This window comes from Salmo salar, chromosome 10 (genome assembly GCF_965601325.2).
Source record: "Salmo salar chromosome 10, fSalSal1, whole genome shotgun sequence".
NCBI classification, from domain to species: domain Eukaryota; kingdom Metazoa; phylum Chordata; class Actinopteri; order Salmoniformes; family Salmonidae; genus Salmo; species Salmo salar.
Window position 1 is genome coordinate 98,446,924 of NC_138300.1, and position 20,446 is coordinate 98,467,369.

Genomic DNA, 20,446 nt, shown 5'->3' on the forward strand with positions numbered 1-20,446 from the left:
AATTAATAGACACTGCAGCAAATAAAACCTAATAAAAACATCGGCAAACACAATACAGAATAGCAACACGCTGAATACTAAGGCAGCGCTAACTACCACCTGCCCTCTTAGCGACAGACAAACAATCCCGCATGAATTCCTGAACACAAAAGGACAAACTAAATACCCCCCCCCCCCCACACTAATGACAAACAAGGAACAGGTGTGGACCTAGACAGACAAAACCAAAAGACACAGAAACATAGATCGGTGGCAGCTAGTAGGCCGGCGACGACGACCGCCGAGCGCCGCCCGACCGAGGAGGGGCGCCACCTTCTGTGGATACTGTGACAGGCAGTTGCAACATTAGATAATTAGAACGCATTCGCCAAAAGCCACAAATTACACCTGAAAGTATTTCTACAAATAAGTAAATACCACGGGAGTCTTCTTACATTTGGGAACATTATAGTCCTATTGATCAAACAACCATGAAAAGGTAGGCTCTCTCTTTGCACATCAACAACAGCAAGATGAATAACTAATGCTAGCCAGAGCAAGATGAGCTAAAATCTAATGAAGGAAAATTAGATAAACCCTTTCAAACTTTTTAATCTAGTTGCCCGTCATAAGTGCACTGATAAATGATGGGGAATGTAGCCTACTCGTCCTTCTGCAGCTTGCTTGCCAATGCATTCATTCTTGTCCCAACCAATCATTCAAGCTAACTGGCTAAAGTTGGCTAGCTTGCTAGCAAGCTACTTCCAGACACAAATGAGAGAACACCTCACTCTGACCATTTTACTCGCCATAGCAGAGCTGGTTAGGCTGTTTACATGTTATCTAGAGCATTCTTGACTAACTATTTATTTTTTTGCCTAGGTTTACTGACACCGGTCATACAGTTGAAGTCGGAAGTTTACATACACTTAGGTTGGAGTCATTAAAACTTGTTTTTCAGTGCCTCTTTGCTTGACATCATGGGAAAATCAAAAGAAATCAGCCAAGACCTCAGAAAAAAAATTGTGGACCTTCACAAATCTGGTTCATCCTTGGGAGCAATTTCCAAATGCCTGAAGGTACCACATTCATCTGTACAAACAATAGTACGCAAGTATAAACACCATGGGACCACACAGTCACCATACTGCTCAGGAAGGAGATGCGTTCTGTCTCCTAGAGATTAACGTACTTTGGTAAGAAAAGTGCAAATTAATCCCAGAACAACAGCAAAAGACCTTGTGAAGATGCTGGAGGAAACAGGTACAAAAGTATCTATAGCCACAGTAAAACGAGTCCTATATCTACATAACCTGAAAGGCCGCTCAGCAAGGAAGAAGCCACTGCTCCAAAACCTCCATAAAAAAAGCCAGACTATGGTTTGCAACTGCACATGGGGACAAAGATCGTACTTTTTGGAGAAATGTCCTCTGGTCTGATGAAACAAAAATAGAACTGTTTGGCCATAATGACCATCATTATGTTTGGAGGAAAAAGGGGGAAGCTTGCAAGCCGAAGAACACCATCCCAACTGTGAAGCATGGGGGTGGCAGCATCATGTTGTGGTGGTGCTTTGCTGCAGGAGGGACTGGTGCACTTCACAAAATAGATGGCATCATGAGAAAGGAAAATTATGTGGATATATTAAAGCAACATCTCAAGACATCAGTCAGGAAGTTAAAGCTTGGTCGCAAATGGGTCTTCCAAATGGACAATGACCACAAGCATACTTCCAAAGTTTTGGCAAAATGGCTTAAGGACAACTAAGTCAAGGTATTGGAGTGGCCATCACAAAGCCCTGACCTCAATCCTATAGAAAATTTGTGGGCAGAACTGAAAAAGCGTGTGCGAGCGAGGAGGCCTAGAAACCTGACTCAGTTACACCAGCTCTGTCAGGAGGAATGGGCCAAAATTCACCCAACTTATTGTGGGAAGCTTGTGGAAGGCTACCCGAAACGTTTTACCCAAGTTAAACAATTTATAGGCAATGCTACCAAATACTAATTGAGTGTATGTAATCTTCTGACCCACTGGGAATGTGATGAAAGAAATAGAAGCTGAAATAAATCATTCTCTCTACTATTATTCTGACATTTCACATTCTTAAAATAAAGTGGTGATCCTAAATGACCTAAGACAGGGACTTTTTACTAGGATTAAATGTCAGGAATTGTGAAAAAACGGAGTTTAAATGTATTTGGCTAAGGTGTATGTAAACTTCTGACTTCAACTGTATCTAGCAGGTATTGCAAGTTCATAAATTAATCAGTTATTCTGTGCTCTGGCACACTCAGGCGAGAGTGCTCTGAAATCGGAGTAGATAGCCAGAGTGAATTTGTGAACGCAAGAGATATGCTAACTGGATAACAGTCATTCAAGTTCTTGCTAGCTAACCAAATGACACCAGTATCTCTAGCTGTGTATAGCCACCGAAAAACAATATGAGGGGAAAAGGTCAGTCACTAACCCACTCCTACAATGACATGACATGACATCCTCCTAACAGCTAGCTATCTAGCTAACATTAGGCTCAGTGTTTTTAGCTTGCTACATAATTAGATATGCTAGTCTTTTAGCCACGTTATGACTGACTTGTGATGATTGCTCTTGCTAGTTTGATTGAATTGACATTCCCAGCATTAGTTACATTCTTCAGTTTTTGTCTAAAGTATTGAGTCATTGAAACTGAAACAGTGCATCCGAATGGAGGCTGCAAACAATGTACCAGGCCAGCTGTGATTTTCAACCCGATAGCAGTAGTTTTTGGACTACCAAGAAATGTACTGGTGAATTATATTAATCATGCATTGAACTGCCTCCACTAAGGCCAACAATGCCTTAGTGTACGTCATGGAATGTTGAGTCAAATAGAACCTATTTTTAAAACCTCTAATTAAGTTGGTTTTGTAGCATAAATTGGTTATTTGATATATTTTTGACTGATATTATGATTGTCTGTTTGTTTCATATCTGCAAAGTAGTTAAAACGCTGTCCGTTCGACTTTAAGGACTGAAAGGATATGATGTTTTGACATTCTCTACATGGATGTAGCAGGTGTTTCTATTCAGAATGACTCCCAGAACACAACACATCCAGTCAGAGTACATCCAGTTCAACCAATAAGGACAGCCTGTGGAGGCTAATTGGCTATCAGCAAGGTCAGGGGTCAAGGTGTGTGCTGAAAAAGCTGAATGAGCATAGTATATATTGTTTTGTTTTTTGGGGGGGGGGACTGACGGCCTGCCTATGATGGTCAGTTTGAGGGGAGGGAGGGAGCAGAGGTGAGTCTGCCTCTCACCCGACTCACCGACACCGTCCCTCCGCTGAGAAATGGGGACTTCCAGCTGACTCATGCACCAATTCATGTTTTTACTATGACCAGAGAAAGTGAAATATTCATAGATATTAAAAATACACAAGCTGCTAATAACACAAGCGTATGGGAACACTTTGCTATAGTAATTCATTGCAGCTGCAGTGCTGGTTGTAGTGTGAGTGGAAGGAGGGAGAACACACATTTTATGGCTTATTAAAGTGTTGAACGAAGGTGCGTGCTGAACAACAACTTAATCATGAACTTACTCATAAAAACAGCACCTCTTTGCTGTATTCATTGAGTCTCTCTCTAGTCATGGTTTTAAAAGGTTAGAAATCTCACAGTGTCAACTTTGCTGTGCGTTCAAGTTTTTTTTACACCAATGTTTGGTGATCGACTAGGAATGACTTGGATTGCGATCAACCAGTTGGTGACCACTGCTCTAGACTGTATTATTCAACTCAGCTTAAGCCTAGGCATTAGCACTGGGAGCTAATATGTCCTCAGCAAGGTTACTCATGTGTGGGAGTAGTTTGGTAGAGTGAGTGAGTGAGTGTGTGGTTGTTTATACTTGATGGGGAGAGAGGTAGACAGCAGAGAAAGATGAAGGGGGTAGTAGAGGATGAGTTTTAGGATGTTGCCTCCTGCCCTGATCTTAACTTGCTCTGACATATCAGAAGCACTTCTCCACCCGGGTGGGCTTTTAGCTAACAGCTGAGAGGTCATCTCCCCTCCCTTTCATATATTTCATCCTCATCCTCCCTCTCTCCTACTCTCCCCCTCTCCCTCCTTTCCCCTGCTCCATTTCCCCTCTCCTTCTTCCACTTTCCACTACCTTCCCCCTCTCCCCTGTCCCCCTCTCCCTCCCACCAACTCTCGCTCAGCCCCCTCTCCCTTTGCTCCCCTCTTCCTCCGTTCCCCTCTGCCTTCGTCACCCTCTCCCTCCACTCTCCTCACCCTCCGCCCCCTCTCCCTCCATTCCCTTCTCCCTTGTCCCCCACTCTCTCCCGCCCCCTCTCCCTCCACTCTCCTCACCCTCCGCCCCCCTCTCCCCTCCATTCGCCTTCTCCCTTGTCCCCCACTCTCTCCGCCCCCTCTCCCTCCACTCTCCTCACCCTCCGCCCCCTCTCCCTCCATTCCCTTCTCCCTTGTCCCCCACTCTCTCCGCCCCCTCTCCCTCCACTCTCCTCACCCTCCGCCCCCTCTCCCTCCATTCCCTTCTCCCTTGTCCCCCACTCTCTCCGTTCCCCTCTCCCTCCATTCCCCTCTCCTTCCCTGCCTCAAGCTCATAGAGCTATTAACATGAGAGTCTCTTGCTGTGACCTAGAAGAAGGTGATGTGTGTGTGTGCGCGCAGGCGAGCGTGTGTGTGTGTAGGGGACAGACATGACAGGGGTGTCAGAGTAGTGATGAGAGCATTACTGGCAGGGGATTCAGTGATGCGTCTTCCAAACAGAGTGGGGGGTTGGAGTAGCTACATTGATAGCCAATGACAGTGTTAACATGCTATGGTTAGCTCAACATTAAGGGACAAATCCTGACATGAAAACATGTTGTGAGTGGGAGATTTTTTATTTTGCTTAACAAACATTATCTATTTCCGTCTCTCTCTTCTTCTCCCTCCCTCTCCCTCTCTCTGTCAGGCTGAGTCAGGTGTTTGTGGAGTGAGTAGGGAGAGTGTTGGGTCTGAGCTCAGCCCTACCCAGGAGAAAGGAGGTTATCCTGTCCCCTCTCCTCACGTCTTGGCTCATTCCTCTTACCCCTTCAGCCTCACCCCCAGCTCTGTCATGCAGGATCGCGGACTACAGGGCCTTAGGTGAATCACTCCTGGATGGCTATACACACACATACAAATACACCACACACATGTACACAGACACACAGACACACACAAACCCATCAACAGTGCAACGGATAAGTCTCTCTTGCTTAAACCACATATGCACTATCCTCCGTTCACCCCAAAATCAGCAGACTCAAATTTGCAATCTAATCCCCAACTCCTCCCCCTCCTGTAGTCTACCTGGTCAGGTACACCCTGCGGTTCCCTCGGGGACGGTCCCAGAGGAGTACCTGAGAGGACTCCGCCCCTTTGCTACCTCAGACGACCTCCGTCTACCCTCGCTGCACCTGGGGCTCGACCCCGTCACTGCTGCCCATGTTACTGCTGCTGCTGCCTACTACCACCCTGCCTACCTCCACCACCTACACAGGTCAGTCTATAGACCACCCTGCCTACCTCCACCACCTACACAGGTCAGTCTATAGACCACCCTGCCTACCTCCACCACCTACACAGGTCAGTCTATAGACCACCCTGCCTACCTCCACCACCTACACAGGTCAGTCTATAGACCACCCTGCCTACCTCCACCACCTACACAGGTCAGTCTATAGACCACCCTGCCTACCTCCACCACCTACACAGGTCAGTATATAGACCACCCTGCCTACCTGCACAGGTCAGTCTATAGACCAATCTGCCTACCTCTACCACCTACACAGGTCAGTCTATAGACCACCCTGCCTACCTCCACCACATACACAGGTTAGTCTATAGACAACCCTTCCTACCTCCACCACATACACAGGTCAGTCTATAGACCACCCTACCTACCTCAGTCTGACTGTATAGAATCAGTGTTCTACAGATGAGACAGAGACACAGAGAGACAGGCAGACAGACAGGAAGACAAAGAGACAGGCAGGGAGACAGAGAGACAGACAGGGACACCGAGAGACAGACAGGGACACAGACAGACAGGGAGACAGAGAGACAGACAGGGATACAGAGAGACAGACAGGGACACAGAGAGACAGACAGGGAGACAGAGGTTTGAAGCAACCTTTGTGTTTGTGTGTCCGGGTTGGGATGTATAAATGGCGACTGAACCCCACAATGTGCCAAAGGTTGAAATGAATTGCTCCCTCTCTCTTTGCCTCTCCTGCCATTCCTTTTCCCCTTGTCTCTCTCTCTGTGTGTTCCAGGATGGAGGAGTCTCTGTGTCTGTCTGCACTGCGCTCTCAGTTCTACTCTGTACCAGCAGGCGGAGCCTTCTCTACCCTCCACCCCTCTGCCCTCCACATGCACGTGCCTGGGGCACGCTACCCTGGGGAGCTCAGCCACACACACAACGCAATAGCTGAGAGGTAACACACACGCTTATAATACATACACACACCTGCACCTGCCCTGAGGGCTGCTACCTTTGGAAGCTGAACAATCACTCTGGCTGAGAGGTGTTACACTCATAAATGCACACACACTTTGTAATCTCTCTGCAGGAAAGGCACAGGTTGCTGACTGTGTTATATTTTGCTATCATATACACATCATACACACCAATACACACATCTGTGTCTGTGTGTGTTTATATCCTGTGGTTACCTATTAATTGTTCATCTTCTCTTGCTCACTCATGCTGTCTTAATGCTGTGTGTGTGTGTGCGCGCCTGCAAGCGTGGGCATGTGTGTGCATAGGTGTGTGTGTTTAACAGTGTGTGGTTAATCTGCCCCATGTTGGGTGTTGCATCTCTCCCATGTGCATGTGTGTGTATCTTTTAACCTCCCCACAGACTACAGATGGAGGAAGACCTTCGCCAACGAGAGAAACAGAGGGAGCTTGAGCTGGAACGGGAGAGAGAGAGGGAGCGGGACAGAGAGAGGGAAAGGGAGCGAGAAAGGCAGAGGGAGAGAGAGAGGCAGAGGGAGAAAGAGAGGCAGAGGGAGATGGTGAAAGCGGTGGGGACCCAGTACCTTGCTGGACTGAAGGCTCTCACGGCTCCGCCGGAGGACAGGGTCAGACCTGGGGAGAGGCTGACACCCAACAGACTGGGTGCGGTGTACATACACACACACACACACACACACACACACATACACGCACACACACATATACAGTAAAGATGAAATACACACACTGTTTGGTTGATTTCCCGTTAATTAAGCACCAGATATTTCTCTTGAAAGTAGAGACTGATCACCATCCATATCATGCATTATAAAGTGCATGATGTAGTGTTTAATTATAATACTTCATCTCTTTTCCCCAGGTAAGCCCACCCTCCCTGCCCTGCCAGTCCCTAAACCTCTACAGCCAGACTTCCAGTCCTCCAGGGGGTCAGCCTCTCACCCCATTCCCACCCTGGTGCCCTCTCAGATGGGGAACGCACACACTGCCTCAGCCTCTACCGGGGGGCTCCATGGAACACTGGCCTCTGCAATGAAGCTCCAACAGGCCAATGGGGAGAAGCTCTGGTTGTCAAAGCAACGCCGGCAGGGGCAGGAGAGTGAGACATGGTCACCTGGGGAAGGGGTGGAGCCCAGGAGACACAGCTACAGGTGAGTGTCTAATCAGGCAAGGAACAAGCAGTTGAGAAATGCATAAGTTAATCAGTTTCCCCTGCAGGGTGTTTGTATGTGCATCAGGGCTTCATTTGGAACAGGATCCGGTACCTTTCAGTTTTTAAATGTTTGGTTCCGGAACCCATTTTCTAGGATCCGTTACCTCTTATCACCAGTGGTGTAAAGTACTTAATAAAAAATACTTGAATGTTCTACTTAAGTAGTTTTTTTGGGGTATCTGTACTTTACTTTACTATTTATATTTTTGACAACTTTTACTTCTAGTTCACTACATTCCTAAATACAATTATGTACTTTTTACTCCATACATTTTCCTTGACATCCAAAAGTACTCTTTACATTTTGAATGCTTAGCAGTACAGGAAAATGGTCTAATTCACAAACCTATCAAGAGAAGATCACTGGTCATCCCTACTGCCTCTGATCTGTCGGACTCACTAAACACATGTTTCGTTTGTAAATAGCGTCTGAGTGTTGGAGTGTGCCCCTGGCTTTCCATAAATAAAAGAAAAAAAAATGGTGCCGTCTGGTTTGCTTATTATAAGGAATTTGAAATGATTCTTACTTTTACTTTTGATACTTAAGTTTATTTTAGCACTTACATTTACTTTGATACTTAAGTATTTAAACCAAATACTTTTAGACTTTTACTCAAGTAGGATTTTACTAGGTGACTTCCACGTTTACTTGAGTCATTTTCTATTAAAGTATCTTTACTTTTGTAAGTATGACAATTCGGTACTTTTTCCGCCACTGCTTATCACTGTTTGTAATGTAACATTTTTAATAAAAACAATCAGAGTTCATTCAAGTTACCTTGTCTGTAATTCTCCTGCCCACTAAAAATGTCATTTGAATAGCGGCTGATATTCTAAGAATTGATTTGTGTTGGGCCGGCCCGGGTTTATGGTTTACGTAACATGTAGCATGTGTCAAAACCATTCCACGGAGGGCCGAGTGTCTGCGGGGTTTTCGCTCCACCCTTGTACTTTATTGATGAATTAAGGTCACTAATTAGTAAGCAACTCCCTTTCACCTGGTTGTAAAGGTCTTAATTGAAAGGAAAAAACTAAAACTGGCAGACACTTGGGCCTCTGTGGAATGTGTTTGACACCCCTGTTGTAGCCTATGATCCCTCAAATTTAACTCTGGACCTCGAAGCTGGTTTCACTGCATGTTTTCATTGTTCCCCTCTAGTCAGGGACTGATTTAGCCTGTGACACCAGGTGTGTGCAATTAATTATCAGGTAGAACAGTAAACCAGCAGGCGCCGGACCTCGTAGTGTAAGAGTTCAGTACCCCTACTATAGACCAATGAGTGGTCATTGCTGTGGTGAGAGAGAGAAGCGTGCCTGTAACTCTCACAGAACTAGAATGACATTCACTGTCTATGATCTCTCTCTGCTCTGATAGACATGAGCCTGCAACTGTCATCTCTCCAGCGTTGCACTTCATCATTTATTTCCTTATAGAATCATCATCATAGCCGCGGGAAGGGTGCTGGAGGTGCCACAGCACTCCTGATGAATTGAAATACATTTGCCAAAGTTATAGAATTACTGCTGTCAGTTCAGAAAGAAAGGGAATCATTCAGAATACTACACCAGGAGTGGGCCTATGACTATAATTTAGCCACAGAGGAGAAATAGCGTTGCAAATCTGTCAGTGAACAGCATCTTGCCAAAACAGGCCTTTCGCAATATTTCAAATACAATCGTTGGAAAGCATATGGCTCCTGCTGAAAAGAGAAGACTCTAATCTTTCTATAATCTACCAAAATATTTGATCAACTTCCAAATAGGCCTTTTAAGTGAACAGCATTGTTTTACAAAGTAAAACAAGAGAGAGATGAGCTTTTGGCACGAGCGCATTGGCCATCGCTGGTGAGTGAGCTGTGCATCATTGGCTGAGTCAGTGAAACTGGAAAGCTTTTTTAGGACTATAATTTCCTCCTCGTATTGTACACTATGTGTGTCTCCTCACACCTAGGCCTGGACTATTTTTATTGATCTGAGATTCTCAGTTTGTCGATGTCATAGTAGCCTGTCATTTTGATCATTTGTGAGGTAATAAAAAAAGATTCTGCTAAAGTATCCAGTCATCAAAAATGACGTAGAATTGTGTGAAATGTGTTTCTAAAAGACACATTTTCCTAGACCCTAAGCTCCACATTTTTTCCCCCGTGTGTGCAACTTCTGCAAGCACCTCTACTCTACTGCTCTATGCCAGTACGCAAAAGCAATGGTAATGCAAAAGCAACGATAATGCAAAAGCAATGATAATGCATGCAATGCTTTATTATTATAAAGGTGATTTTTTTCTGGTACTTCAGAGCCCCCCACGTCACCCCCCCTCTCGGGCTCACTTTTACAAATGAAACACTGATGTGCGTGCGTTAATGCATGTATTAAGATAACACTGCAGTATCCTCCGAGTCAGTACTCTTTCTACTCTGCTGACATCTGCTTTTAGCTTGGCTGCATCATCAAGGTCAACTCTGATAAAAACCAAGTGTGTTTGTGTGTGTGTGTGTGTGTGTGTGTGTGTGTGTGTGTGTGTGTGTGTGTTTGTGTGTGACTATATTGTTTTTCTTGTCTTCACAGGTCCAACGCCAGCCAGCGTGACCCAGGCAACAGAGAGTCTCAACCCCACCTAGGAGCCCCACCTCCACTCATCTCCCCCAAAGCTCACCCTCACCTCCTCCCCCACCCCCCTGTCCCTCCCACCACCCTCTGGAACCCTGCCTCTCTCACAGAGACCTCCCCAGACCCTCGTCGCAGGTTTGACTCCCCTATTCCCCCCTCCCGTCCTCCTCCTGGTCTGACCAGAGCTGAGTGGCCCCCCAGCTCGGAGCGGAGGGAAGAGGGATGCAGGAGGACGGGGGAGGGCCCAGAGAGGTTCTCCTTCATCAGGGGACCAATTCTGCAGGTTTCTGGCCTCTGGAGCAGGGCTGAGCTTGAAAAATCCACTCACAGTCTCCACCACCAACATAACCACCACCATAACCACCTCCACCAGCAGGGCTCACTGCTCCTGTCCTCCCCCAGCCCCAGCTCTGACCTGGGGGTCCAGCGCCCGTCCAGCTCCCCCTCTCCCTCCAGGGACCTCCAGAAGTCTGAGCGGCCAGGCCAAGAGCCTCAAAACCCAGTGGTGTACGATAAGATCCTTCAGCAGCAGCACAGGCTGGTCAGCAAGCTGGATCTGGAGGAGAGCAGGAGGAGAGAGGCCAGGGAGGGAGGTAAGAAGAAAGGGGACGTAAGAGGGAGGTGAGGAGAGTGGGCATTCAAGAGGAGATAAGACGAGATCTGGTGTGGGCTTTAACAAAAATCTGGTCTGTACTCTCTCTCTCTCTCTCTCTCTCTCTCGCTCTCTCTCGCTCTCTTCTCCCCTCCCCCAGGGTATTACTATGATCTAGATGAGTCGTATGATGAGAGTGATGAGGAGGAAGTGAGGGCCCACCTCAGAAGGGTAGCAGAGCAGCCCCCCCTAAAACTAGACACGTCCTCAGAGGTAACTACCACATACATTAACAATTTTCATTTGTGCTTCTATTATATCGTTGTATGATTTAATTCTCTGTAATCTGTCTCTCTGTAGAAGGTGTGTTTTCTGCGTGTGTGTGGCCTGACCACACTGGCCCATCGTGACCAGCTGTTTCATCAGAAGAGGAGGAAGAGGAGGAGGATGCTGAGAGAGCGCAGCATCTCCCCTCCTCCTGTACAAGGCAAGAGGAAGACCCCTTGTTCTACTGTGGCACCCGTTCCCCCCCTCAGCACCACTCTCACCCCTGAAGAGATGAACTGCTTCCCCCAACTGGAGGACAAGAAACACTTCCTCAACATGCTTAGCCTGTCCCATGTGACCAGCCAGCAGAGGAGAGGTAACATACAGTACACCCTTATTCTCCAACCCTTATCCACTACAACCTAGTGTACTCTAATTCCCTATCCAAGGGGTATTAAAATATTACCCTAGGAGTTCCGAAGTACTGCTGTTTTTCTGTTCTACCTCATAGTTAATTGCACCAACCTGGTGTCTAAATCTCTCCCTGATTAGAGGAGAAGAATAAAAAAAACTGTGGAACTGGCTTTGAGGTCCATATTGAATTTGAGGAATCTATCCCATTTTCACCCCTCCCCCTTGCTCTCTTTTTCTATCTCTCTCTTGCTCTGTAGATAAGGAAAAGATGGAGGGGTTGCTGAAGGCTATAAAGCTAAAGAGTGTGACATTGGACACCATCAGATACAACCCATTACCCCTCTGTAGCAGCACTCCTGTTCTCTCAACTGGTAAGACGTACACACGCAGTCATGTGCGCTTGCGCACGCACACACACAGACACACATACAAACAAAGGGTAACACCCATGAGATCCTTATACTGTGTTTATGTTTTCAGGCGACTACACACCTGACCTCCCAACCTGCAAGTCAAACGGACTACACTACCCAGACTCCCCAAGCCCCTTGCTCCCCTACCCCCACCATCCCGACAACCTTCACACAGACCCACTAAACCCCCAACCCCCTCCCCTGGGCCTCCACCCCGACAGGGCAGGACTGTGCGAACGTCACCCGTCTAAGAGGCTCCAGGGTCTCCAGAACGGAGCGGGCCACCTTAGCCATCCTCCCCAACCGAAGGTGCCCCTGGCTGGGCAGAATGGGCAGAACAAGCCCTGGGAAAGATTCATCCGGGAGGACTTCGCACAACACTTCCACCAGGCTGTGTTGCAGTCTACCCACAAGACACTGGGTAGCTCCATATGCGTTCCAGAGTCCAGTATAAAGTCTGAGCCCTCAGCGCCCTACAACATCCCCCCTCTGAAGAGACCAGACCCCCTCCACACACCTCCACACCCCACCAATGGGCATCATCCCTACCCTTCTCCACCCCACCATGACCCTGATGGTGTACGGTTTGAGCGCTCAGAGGAAGAGGAGGAAGAGGAGGAGGAAGAGGAGGAGGAAGAAACCCCTAGGAAGTGGAAGGGCATAGAGTCAGTCTTTGAGGCGTATCAGGAGTATGTGGATGGTAAGTTAACCTTTCATCTACAAATTGTTTTTTGTTTTTTGTCAAATTTTCTTTCTCTTCCCCAACATACAATTTCTCATCCTATATCTATGCCCATCTCCCTATCTGTCTTCCTCCCTCTCCCTCTATGACCCCATGTCTCCCCTTTACCCTCCTGTCGCTCTCTCTATTTCTCTCTTCCCCCTCTCTCTCAGAGCGGGGTATGGAGAGACAGGTTCTCCACAGTCAGTGCAGGAGGCTGGAGACTCAGAACTACACTCTCAGTCTGACAGCTGAACAACTCTCACACAGCATGGCGGTAAGAAACTCAGGGCCCATATCCACAAAGTGTCCACAAAGCTCCCATATCCACAAAGTGTCCACAAAGCTCCCATATCCACAAAGTGTCCACAAAGCTCCCATATTCACAAAGTGTCCACAAAGCTCCCATATCCACAAAGTGTCCACAAAGCACCCATATCCACAAAGTGTCCACAAAGCTCACATATCCACAAAGTGTCCACAAAGTGTCCACAAAGCTCACATATCCACAAAGTGTCTCAGAGTAGGAGTACTGATCTAATCAAATCAAATGTTATTTGTCACATGCTTTGTAAACGACAGGTGTAGACCAACAGTGAAATGTTTATTTATGGACACTTCCCAACAATGCAGAAATAAAAAAAGAGAAATAACAGAATATTAACACAAGGAATAAATACACAATGAGTAACGATAACTTGGCTATATACACAGGGTACCAGTACTGAGTTGATGTGCAGGGGTACGAGGTAATTGAGGTAGATTGGCTCCCCAGATCCTCAAAAAGTTATACAGCTGCACCATCGAGAGCATCCTGCCCGGTTGCATCACCGTCTGGTATGGCAACTGCTCGGCATCTGACCATAAGGCGCTATAGAGAGTAGTGCGAACGGCCCAGTACATCACTGTGGCCAAGCTTCCTACCATACAGGACCTATATACTAGGCGGTGTTAGAGGAAGGCCAAAAAAATTGTTAAAGACTCCAGACACCCAAGTCATAGACTGTTCTCTGCTACCGCACAGCGAGCAGTACCAGAGCGCCAAGTCTAGGACCAAAAGGCTCCTTAACAGCTTCTACCCCCAAGTCATAAGACTGCAAAACAATGAATGAAATGGCCACCTGGACTATTTGCTTTGACCCCCCGCACCCCTTTATTTTTACACTACTGCTACTCGCTGTTTATTATCTATGCATAGTCACTTTACCCCTACCTACATGTCCAAATTACCTCGACTAACCTGTATCCCCTCACATTGACTCTGTACCGGTACCCCCTGTATATAGCCTCGTTATTGTTATTTTATTGTTACTTTTTATTTTATTATTAGAATTTTAAAAAATGTAGTAAATATTTTCTTAACTATTTCTTGAACTGCATTGTTGGTTAAGGGCTTGTAAGTAAGCATTTCACAGTAAGGTGTACTATAGCTGTTGTATTCGGCGTATGTGACAAATAACATTTGATTTGATTGGAGATATGTACATATAGGTAGGGATAAAGTGACTAGGCAACAGGATAAAAAAAGGTCAATGCAGATAGTTAAATAGTTAGCCAATAGCTACCCAGACTAACTATTTCGCAGTCTTGTGGCTTGGGGGAAGAAGCTTTTCAGGGTCCTGTTGGTTCCAGACATGCGGTAGCAGAGAGAACAACTATGACTTGGGTAGCTGGAGTCTTTGACAATTTTTAGGGCCTTCCTCTGACACTGGCTGGTATAGAGTTCCTGGATGACTGGAAGCTGGGCTCCGGTGATGTACAGGGCCATACACACTACCATCTGTCGTGCCTTGCGGTCGGATGCCAAGCAGTTATCAACTTTTTGAGGATCTAGGATCTGTCCATACAATTTTATTTATTATGATCAAAAAGTAAAAAACTAAAGCTTGATCAGCACTGTCTGTCTCTGTCTGTCTGTCTGTCTGTCTGTCTGTCTGTCTGTCTGTCTGTCTGTCTGTCTGTCTGTCTGTCTGTCTGTCTGTCTGTCTGTCTGTCTGTCTGTCTGTCTGTCTGTCTGTCTGTTTGTGACTGTTTGTTTACACTAATGTGCTTTGTTCACCCCTACTCACTCTTTTAGTAACTTTCTCGCTCTTTATCTCTCTCTTGCTCCATTCCCTCTCTTTCTCTCTCTCTCTCTAGGAGCTGCTGAGTCAGAGACAGAGGGTGAGAGATGAGAGAGAGAGACTACAGGCTCAGCTAGAGCACTTCAGGAAGTGTCTGACCCTTCCCAACGTGCACTGGGGCAAGGGGCAGCTCAAAGGTCGTCTCCCCCGGTGACTCCCTGCCCTGCTCCTGACAGATTGACAGAGACAGACAGACAGACTGACTGACCTCTGGAGAGAGGAAACTGGATTGGTTCCCAGTCAGAGGCAGAGACGGAAGAGAGCTCTGGACTGGGAAGGAAGAGAGGAGGGTAGAAAGGGAGGAGTGCCACACTCCTAGACTCTGTAGTGTGGTCAGACTCACCATTGGTGAAAGACTAGAAGTCTAAAAGCTGGAGGTCGTAGCTACATAAGAGTATGGTATAATATTGGCACCCACTTTAAACAATTCTAGAATTTGGGACAGTAAAATGACGAGTATATCCTCCTTTTTTTCATCCTTGATTTTGAAGGGTTTGGAAGCAACCAATAGCAAGCTCAAAAGGGAATGCACAACCAATAGCAAGCCAACCAACCACTGAACTGGAAGGACGAATCAGCCAAGATGCACTTAAAGACCTAGAAGAGCTACTAGGGATCATACTAGTGACATTGCTGTTAGAACTATCTAGAACAGTAAACACTGTGTTATAAAGATATTACTATTCTGGAACTTTTTTTCACTTGGGTTCATGGACTTGCAAAAACATAGTTGTAGAATATTTAAGACAGTGTTTCTATAAGAAAATAACTGGATGTTGTGAAAATGTTTATATATATATATATGCACTACCGGTAAAAAGTTTTAGAACGCCTACTCATTCAAGATTTTTTCTTTATTTTTACTATTTTCTACATTGTAGAATAATAGTGAAGACATCAAAACTATGAAATAACACATATGGAATCATGTAGTAACCAAATAAGTGTTAAACAAATCAAAATATATTTTATATTTGAGATTCTTCAAATAGCCACCCTTTGCCTTGATGACAGCTTTGCAGACTCTTGGCATTCTGTCAACCAGCTTCACCGGGAATGCTTTTCCAACAGTCTTGAAGGAGTTCCCATATATGCTGAGCACTTGTTGGCTTCTTTTTCTTCACTCTGCGGTCCGACTCATCCCAAACCATCTCCATTTGGTTGAGGTCAGGGGATTGTGGAGGCCAGGTCATCTGATGCATCACTCCATCACTCTCCTTCTTGATAAAATAGCATTAACACAGCCAGGAGGTGTGTTTTTGGTCATTGTCCTGTTGAAAAACAAATGATAGTCCCACTAAGCCCAAACCAGATGGGATGGCATATCGCTGCAGAATGCTGTGGTAGCCATGCTGGTTAAGTGTGCATTGAATTCTAAATAAATCCCAGACAGTGTCACCAGCAAAGCACCCCCACACCATACCACCTCCTTCTCCATGCATTACAGTGGGAAATACACATGCAGAGATCCTTCGTTCACCCACACTGCGTCTCACAAAGACACGGCGGTTGGAACCAAAAATCTCCAATTTGGACTCATCAGACCAAAGGACAGATTTCCACCGGTCTAATGTCCATTTCTCGTGTTTCTTGGCCCAAGCAAGTCTCTTCTTCTTATTGGTGTCCTTTAGTAATGGTTTCTTGGCAGCAATTCGACCATGAAGGCCTGATTCACACAGTCTCCTCTGAACAGTTGATGTTGAGATGTGTCTGTTACTTGAACTCTGTGAAGCATTTATTTGGGCTGCAATATCTGAGGCTGGTAAACTCTGCGGCAGAGATAATTCTGGGTCTTCCATTCCTGTGGCAGTCCTCATGAGAGCCAGTTTCATCATAACGCTTGATGGTTTTTGCGACTGACTTGAAGAAACTTTCAAAGTTCTTGAAATGTTCCGTATTGACTGACCTTCGTGTCTTAAAGTAATAATAGACTGTCGATTCTCTTTGCTTATTTGAAATGTTCTTGCCATAATATGGACTTGGTCTTTTACCAAATAGGGCTATCTTCTGTATACCCCCCCCCCAACCCCCCACCCCACCTTGTCACAACACAACTGATTGGCTCAAACGCATTAAGAAGGAAAGAAATTCCAAAAATGAACTTTTAACAAGGCACCCCTGTTAATCAAAATGCATTCCAGGGACTACCTCATGAAGCTGGTTGAGAGAATGCCAAGAGTGTGCAAAGCTGTCATCAAGGCAAAGGGTGGCTATTTGAAGAATGTCAAATATAAAATATATTTGGATTTGTTTAAAACTTTTTTGGTTACTACATGATTCTATATGTGTTATTTCATAGTTTTGATATCTTCATTATTATTCTAGTGAAAATAAAGAAAAACCCCTGAATGAGTAGGTGTTCTAAAACTTTTGACCGGTAGTGTATATACACATTTTGTTGTCCATTAAAATAACATCAAATTGATCAGAAATGCAGTGTAGACATTGTTAATGTTGCAAATGACTCTTGTAGCTGGAAACGGCAGATTTTTTATGGAATATCTACATAGGCGTACAGAGGCCCGTTATCAGCAACCATCACTCCTGTGTTCCAATGGCACATTGTGTTAGCTAATGCAAGTTTATCATTTTAAAAGGATAATTGATCATTAGAAAACCTTTTTGCAATTATGTTAGCACAGCTGAAAACTGTTGTCCTGATAAAATAAGCAATAAAACTGGCCTTCTTTAGACTAGTTGAGTATCTGGAGCATCAGCATTTGTGGGTTTGATTACAGGCTCAAAATGTCCAGAAACAAATAACTTATTTCTGAAACTCATCAGTCTATTCTTGTTCTGAGAAATGAAGGCTATTCCATGTGAGAAATTGAAGATCTCGTACAACGCTGTGTACTACTCCCTTCACAGAACAGCGCAAACTGTCTCTAACCAGAATAGAAAGAGGAGTGGGAGGCCCCGGTGCACAACTGAGCAAGAGGACAAGTACATTAGAGTGTCTAGATTGAGAAACGGACGCCTCACAAGTCCTCAACTGGCAGCTTCATTAAATAGTACCCGCAAAACAGTCTCAACGTTAACAGTGAAGAGGCGACTCCGGGATGCTGGCCTTCTAGGCAGCGTTCCTCTGTCCAGTGTCTGTGTTATTTTGCCCATCTTAATCTTTTCTTTTTATTGGCCAGGTGCGGCTTTTTCTTTGCAACTCTGCCTAGAAGGCCAGCATGCCGGAGTCTCCTCTTCACTGTTGACGTTGAGACTGGTGTTTTGCGGGTACTATTTAATGGAATAGCCTTCATTTCTCAGAACAAGAATAGACTGACGAGTTTCAGAAGAAAGTTCTTTGTTTCTGGACATTTTGTGCCTGTAATCAAACCCGCAAATGCTGATGCTCCAGATACTCAACTAGTCTAAAGAAGGCCAGTAATTATTGCTTATTTTATCAGGACAACAGTTTTCAGCTGTGCTAACATAATTGCAAAATAGTTTTCTAAAGATCAATTATCCTTTTAAAATGATAAACTTGGATTAGCTAACACAACGTGCCATTGGAACACAGGAGTGATGGCTGCTGATAATGGGCCTCTGTACGCCTATGTAGATATGCCATAAATAATCTGCCATTTCCAGCTACAATAGTCATTTACAACATTAACAATGTCTACACTGTATTTATGGTCAATTTGATGTTATTTTAATGGACAAAAAATTTGCTTTTCTTTCCAAAACAAGGACATTTCTAAGTGACCCCAAACTTTTCAACGGTAGTGTATATTAGGTTATATACTGTTAAATCTTTATAGGGTTTAAGTCTAAATAATGTTTTTAATAGTTTTGCCACTGATAATGTAAATACTTATTAAGCCAGAATTGTGTGTTTTTTATCATTTTAATTATAGTTATTTAAAAGCCTGCTTTAGAATACAAATTAGGGGTTAAACAAGACACTTGGGATATTTGTACTGCTGCTGGTCAGTATTTAAAGCACAGGAGGTTGGTGGCACCTTAATTGGGGAGGACAGGCTCGTGGTAATGACTGGAGCGGAATCTGTGGAATGGTATCAAATATATCAAACACAAAGTTTCCAGGTGTTTGATGCCATTCCATTTGCTCCGTTCTGGACATTATTATGAGCCGTTCTCCCCTCAGCAGCCTCCACTTATTTAAAGATAAATAAACATGTTAAAAGAGCTGTATGTGGAGTGTCCCAACTTAACTGAAAACATTTTGGGAAGGTGAGGAATACATACACTGCAGGTGAGGGACAGGAAGTGTAATATTTTGATCAAGATAGCTATTTTATATTATTCTATTTTATATTATTTAAAGCTGAGTCTCAGCCACAAACCCCTCATAACCTGTCTGTCATTGAGATATCTTCTGCCACAGGACAGAAGTGCCAAAGTCACACAGACAATTGTTAACAGATTCTCCCCAATATGCCACAGGTTTTTCTACAGAAGCCTATACTGTACATCCTAGTAAGGGTTCTACAGTGCTGCCATTTTGGGACATATTTTCCTAAATATTTTGCTATGCTACCTGGAATGTTAATTTGGGAGCACCAGTGCCCCTAGAAAAAAAATCACCCAAGTAATAATTGCTGTAATTATATCTTTGCTGTCCCATAGCCTCAGTAGTATGCAAGCATGGAGATGAGCTTCAGGAGATGAGCTTCAAAAGAAGCTAGGATTCATAGGACAAATGTAGGGCCTCAATCTTAAAAATCTATTTTTCTGGTGCTTCTAAACCCTGCATTTTGTAATTGCTGACAATTCTTATCATTAAAGGGGCACTCTGCAGTCACTACATACATTTTAACTTATAAAGAATGATATACTGTAAATCCTTTGATTATTGAAGAGTTTAACTTAAGAGCCCCAGAGCTTAGTTCCACTGTCGTACCCCATCAGAAGCCAAAACATAGGGCTCTATTCAATCTGTATCGCTAAAGCATTACAGACTGCGTAATAGAAATGTAAAGGTCATTTCAGATTGAGCCGACATATGCAGCATTTACCGTAATGCTGAACTTCCGTGATATGGATTGAATATAGCCCATGAGCTTGTTTTTACAATATTTGTCAACAAAGTGAATGTAAACAAACACTGTTTAACCTCCAAACATGGTTCAAACTATAATCATGGATGAACAGTCCTTGCATCTATATATGGCTCTGTCAATGACTTTGAGTGTGGTTACATTTCTCCAGGCCCTAATACCTCTAATATTTGTCATTGTGCTCCTAAATTGTTCAACTTAGGAGCAGATGTGTCACGTAGAGCCCTGCTGTAATAAGAGGTAATCTCTCTACATCCTATTGACTCTAGAGGAACTCAGCCCTGTTCATTGCAGATACCCAGTCTAAGGCCAAAGTCTGCCTCGCTCTACCTCATGCCTACCCTAGCCTACCTACATAACCTACCAACATAACCACTACCCCCCCCCCACACACACACACTCATATGCTGTTAAATCATGTTTCTACATGCTCTAGTTTTTATATTTAGCTTACAGTAGGCCTATCATGTAATATACAGTGCCTTCAGAAAGTATTCATACCCCTTGACTTATTCCATATTTTGTTGTTACAGCCTGAACTCAAAGTGGATGAAATGTATTTGTTTTCTCACACAATACCCCATAATGACAA

The 20,446-nt window shown here is 44.8% G+C and overlaps 1 protein-coding gene across 1 annotated transcript in view; it reads left to right on the forward strand.

The window, feature by feature from the left end:
* The window catches only part of LOC106561330 (genetic suppressor element 1), a 34,190-nt gene extending 17,176 nt beyond the window's left edge, over nucleotides 1-17,014 (forward strand). The window contains exons 4-15 of the mRNA XM_045688264.2: nucleotides 4,939-5,111; nucleotides 5,314-5,508; nucleotides 6,284-6,445; nucleotides 6,872-7,131; nucleotides 7,349-7,637; nucleotides 10,265-10,899; nucleotides 11,059-11,171; nucleotides 11,259-11,541; nucleotides 11,837-11,950; nucleotides 12,060-12,692; nucleotides 12,887-12,990; nucleotides 14,853-17,014. Coding sequence (XP_045544220.2) covers nucleotides 4,939-5,111; nucleotides 5,314-5,508; nucleotides 6,284-6,445; nucleotides 6,872-7,131; nucleotides 7,349-7,637; nucleotides 10,265-10,899; nucleotides 11,059-11,171; nucleotides 11,259-11,541; nucleotides 11,837-11,950; nucleotides 12,060-12,692; nucleotides 12,887-12,990; nucleotides 14,853-14,990 — 3,099 coding nt within the window. The 3' untranslated portion in view covers nucleotides 14,991-17,014. The remainder of the gene's footprint in view (nucleotides 1-4,938; nucleotides 5,112-5,313; nucleotides 5,509-6,283; nucleotides 6,446-6,871; nucleotides 7,132-7,348; nucleotides 7,638-10,264; nucleotides 10,900-11,058; nucleotides 11,172-11,258; nucleotides 11,542-11,836; nucleotides 11,951-12,059; nucleotides 12,693-12,886; nucleotides 12,991-14,852) is intronic.
* Nucleotides 17,015-20,446: the final 3,432 nt, after the last annotated feature.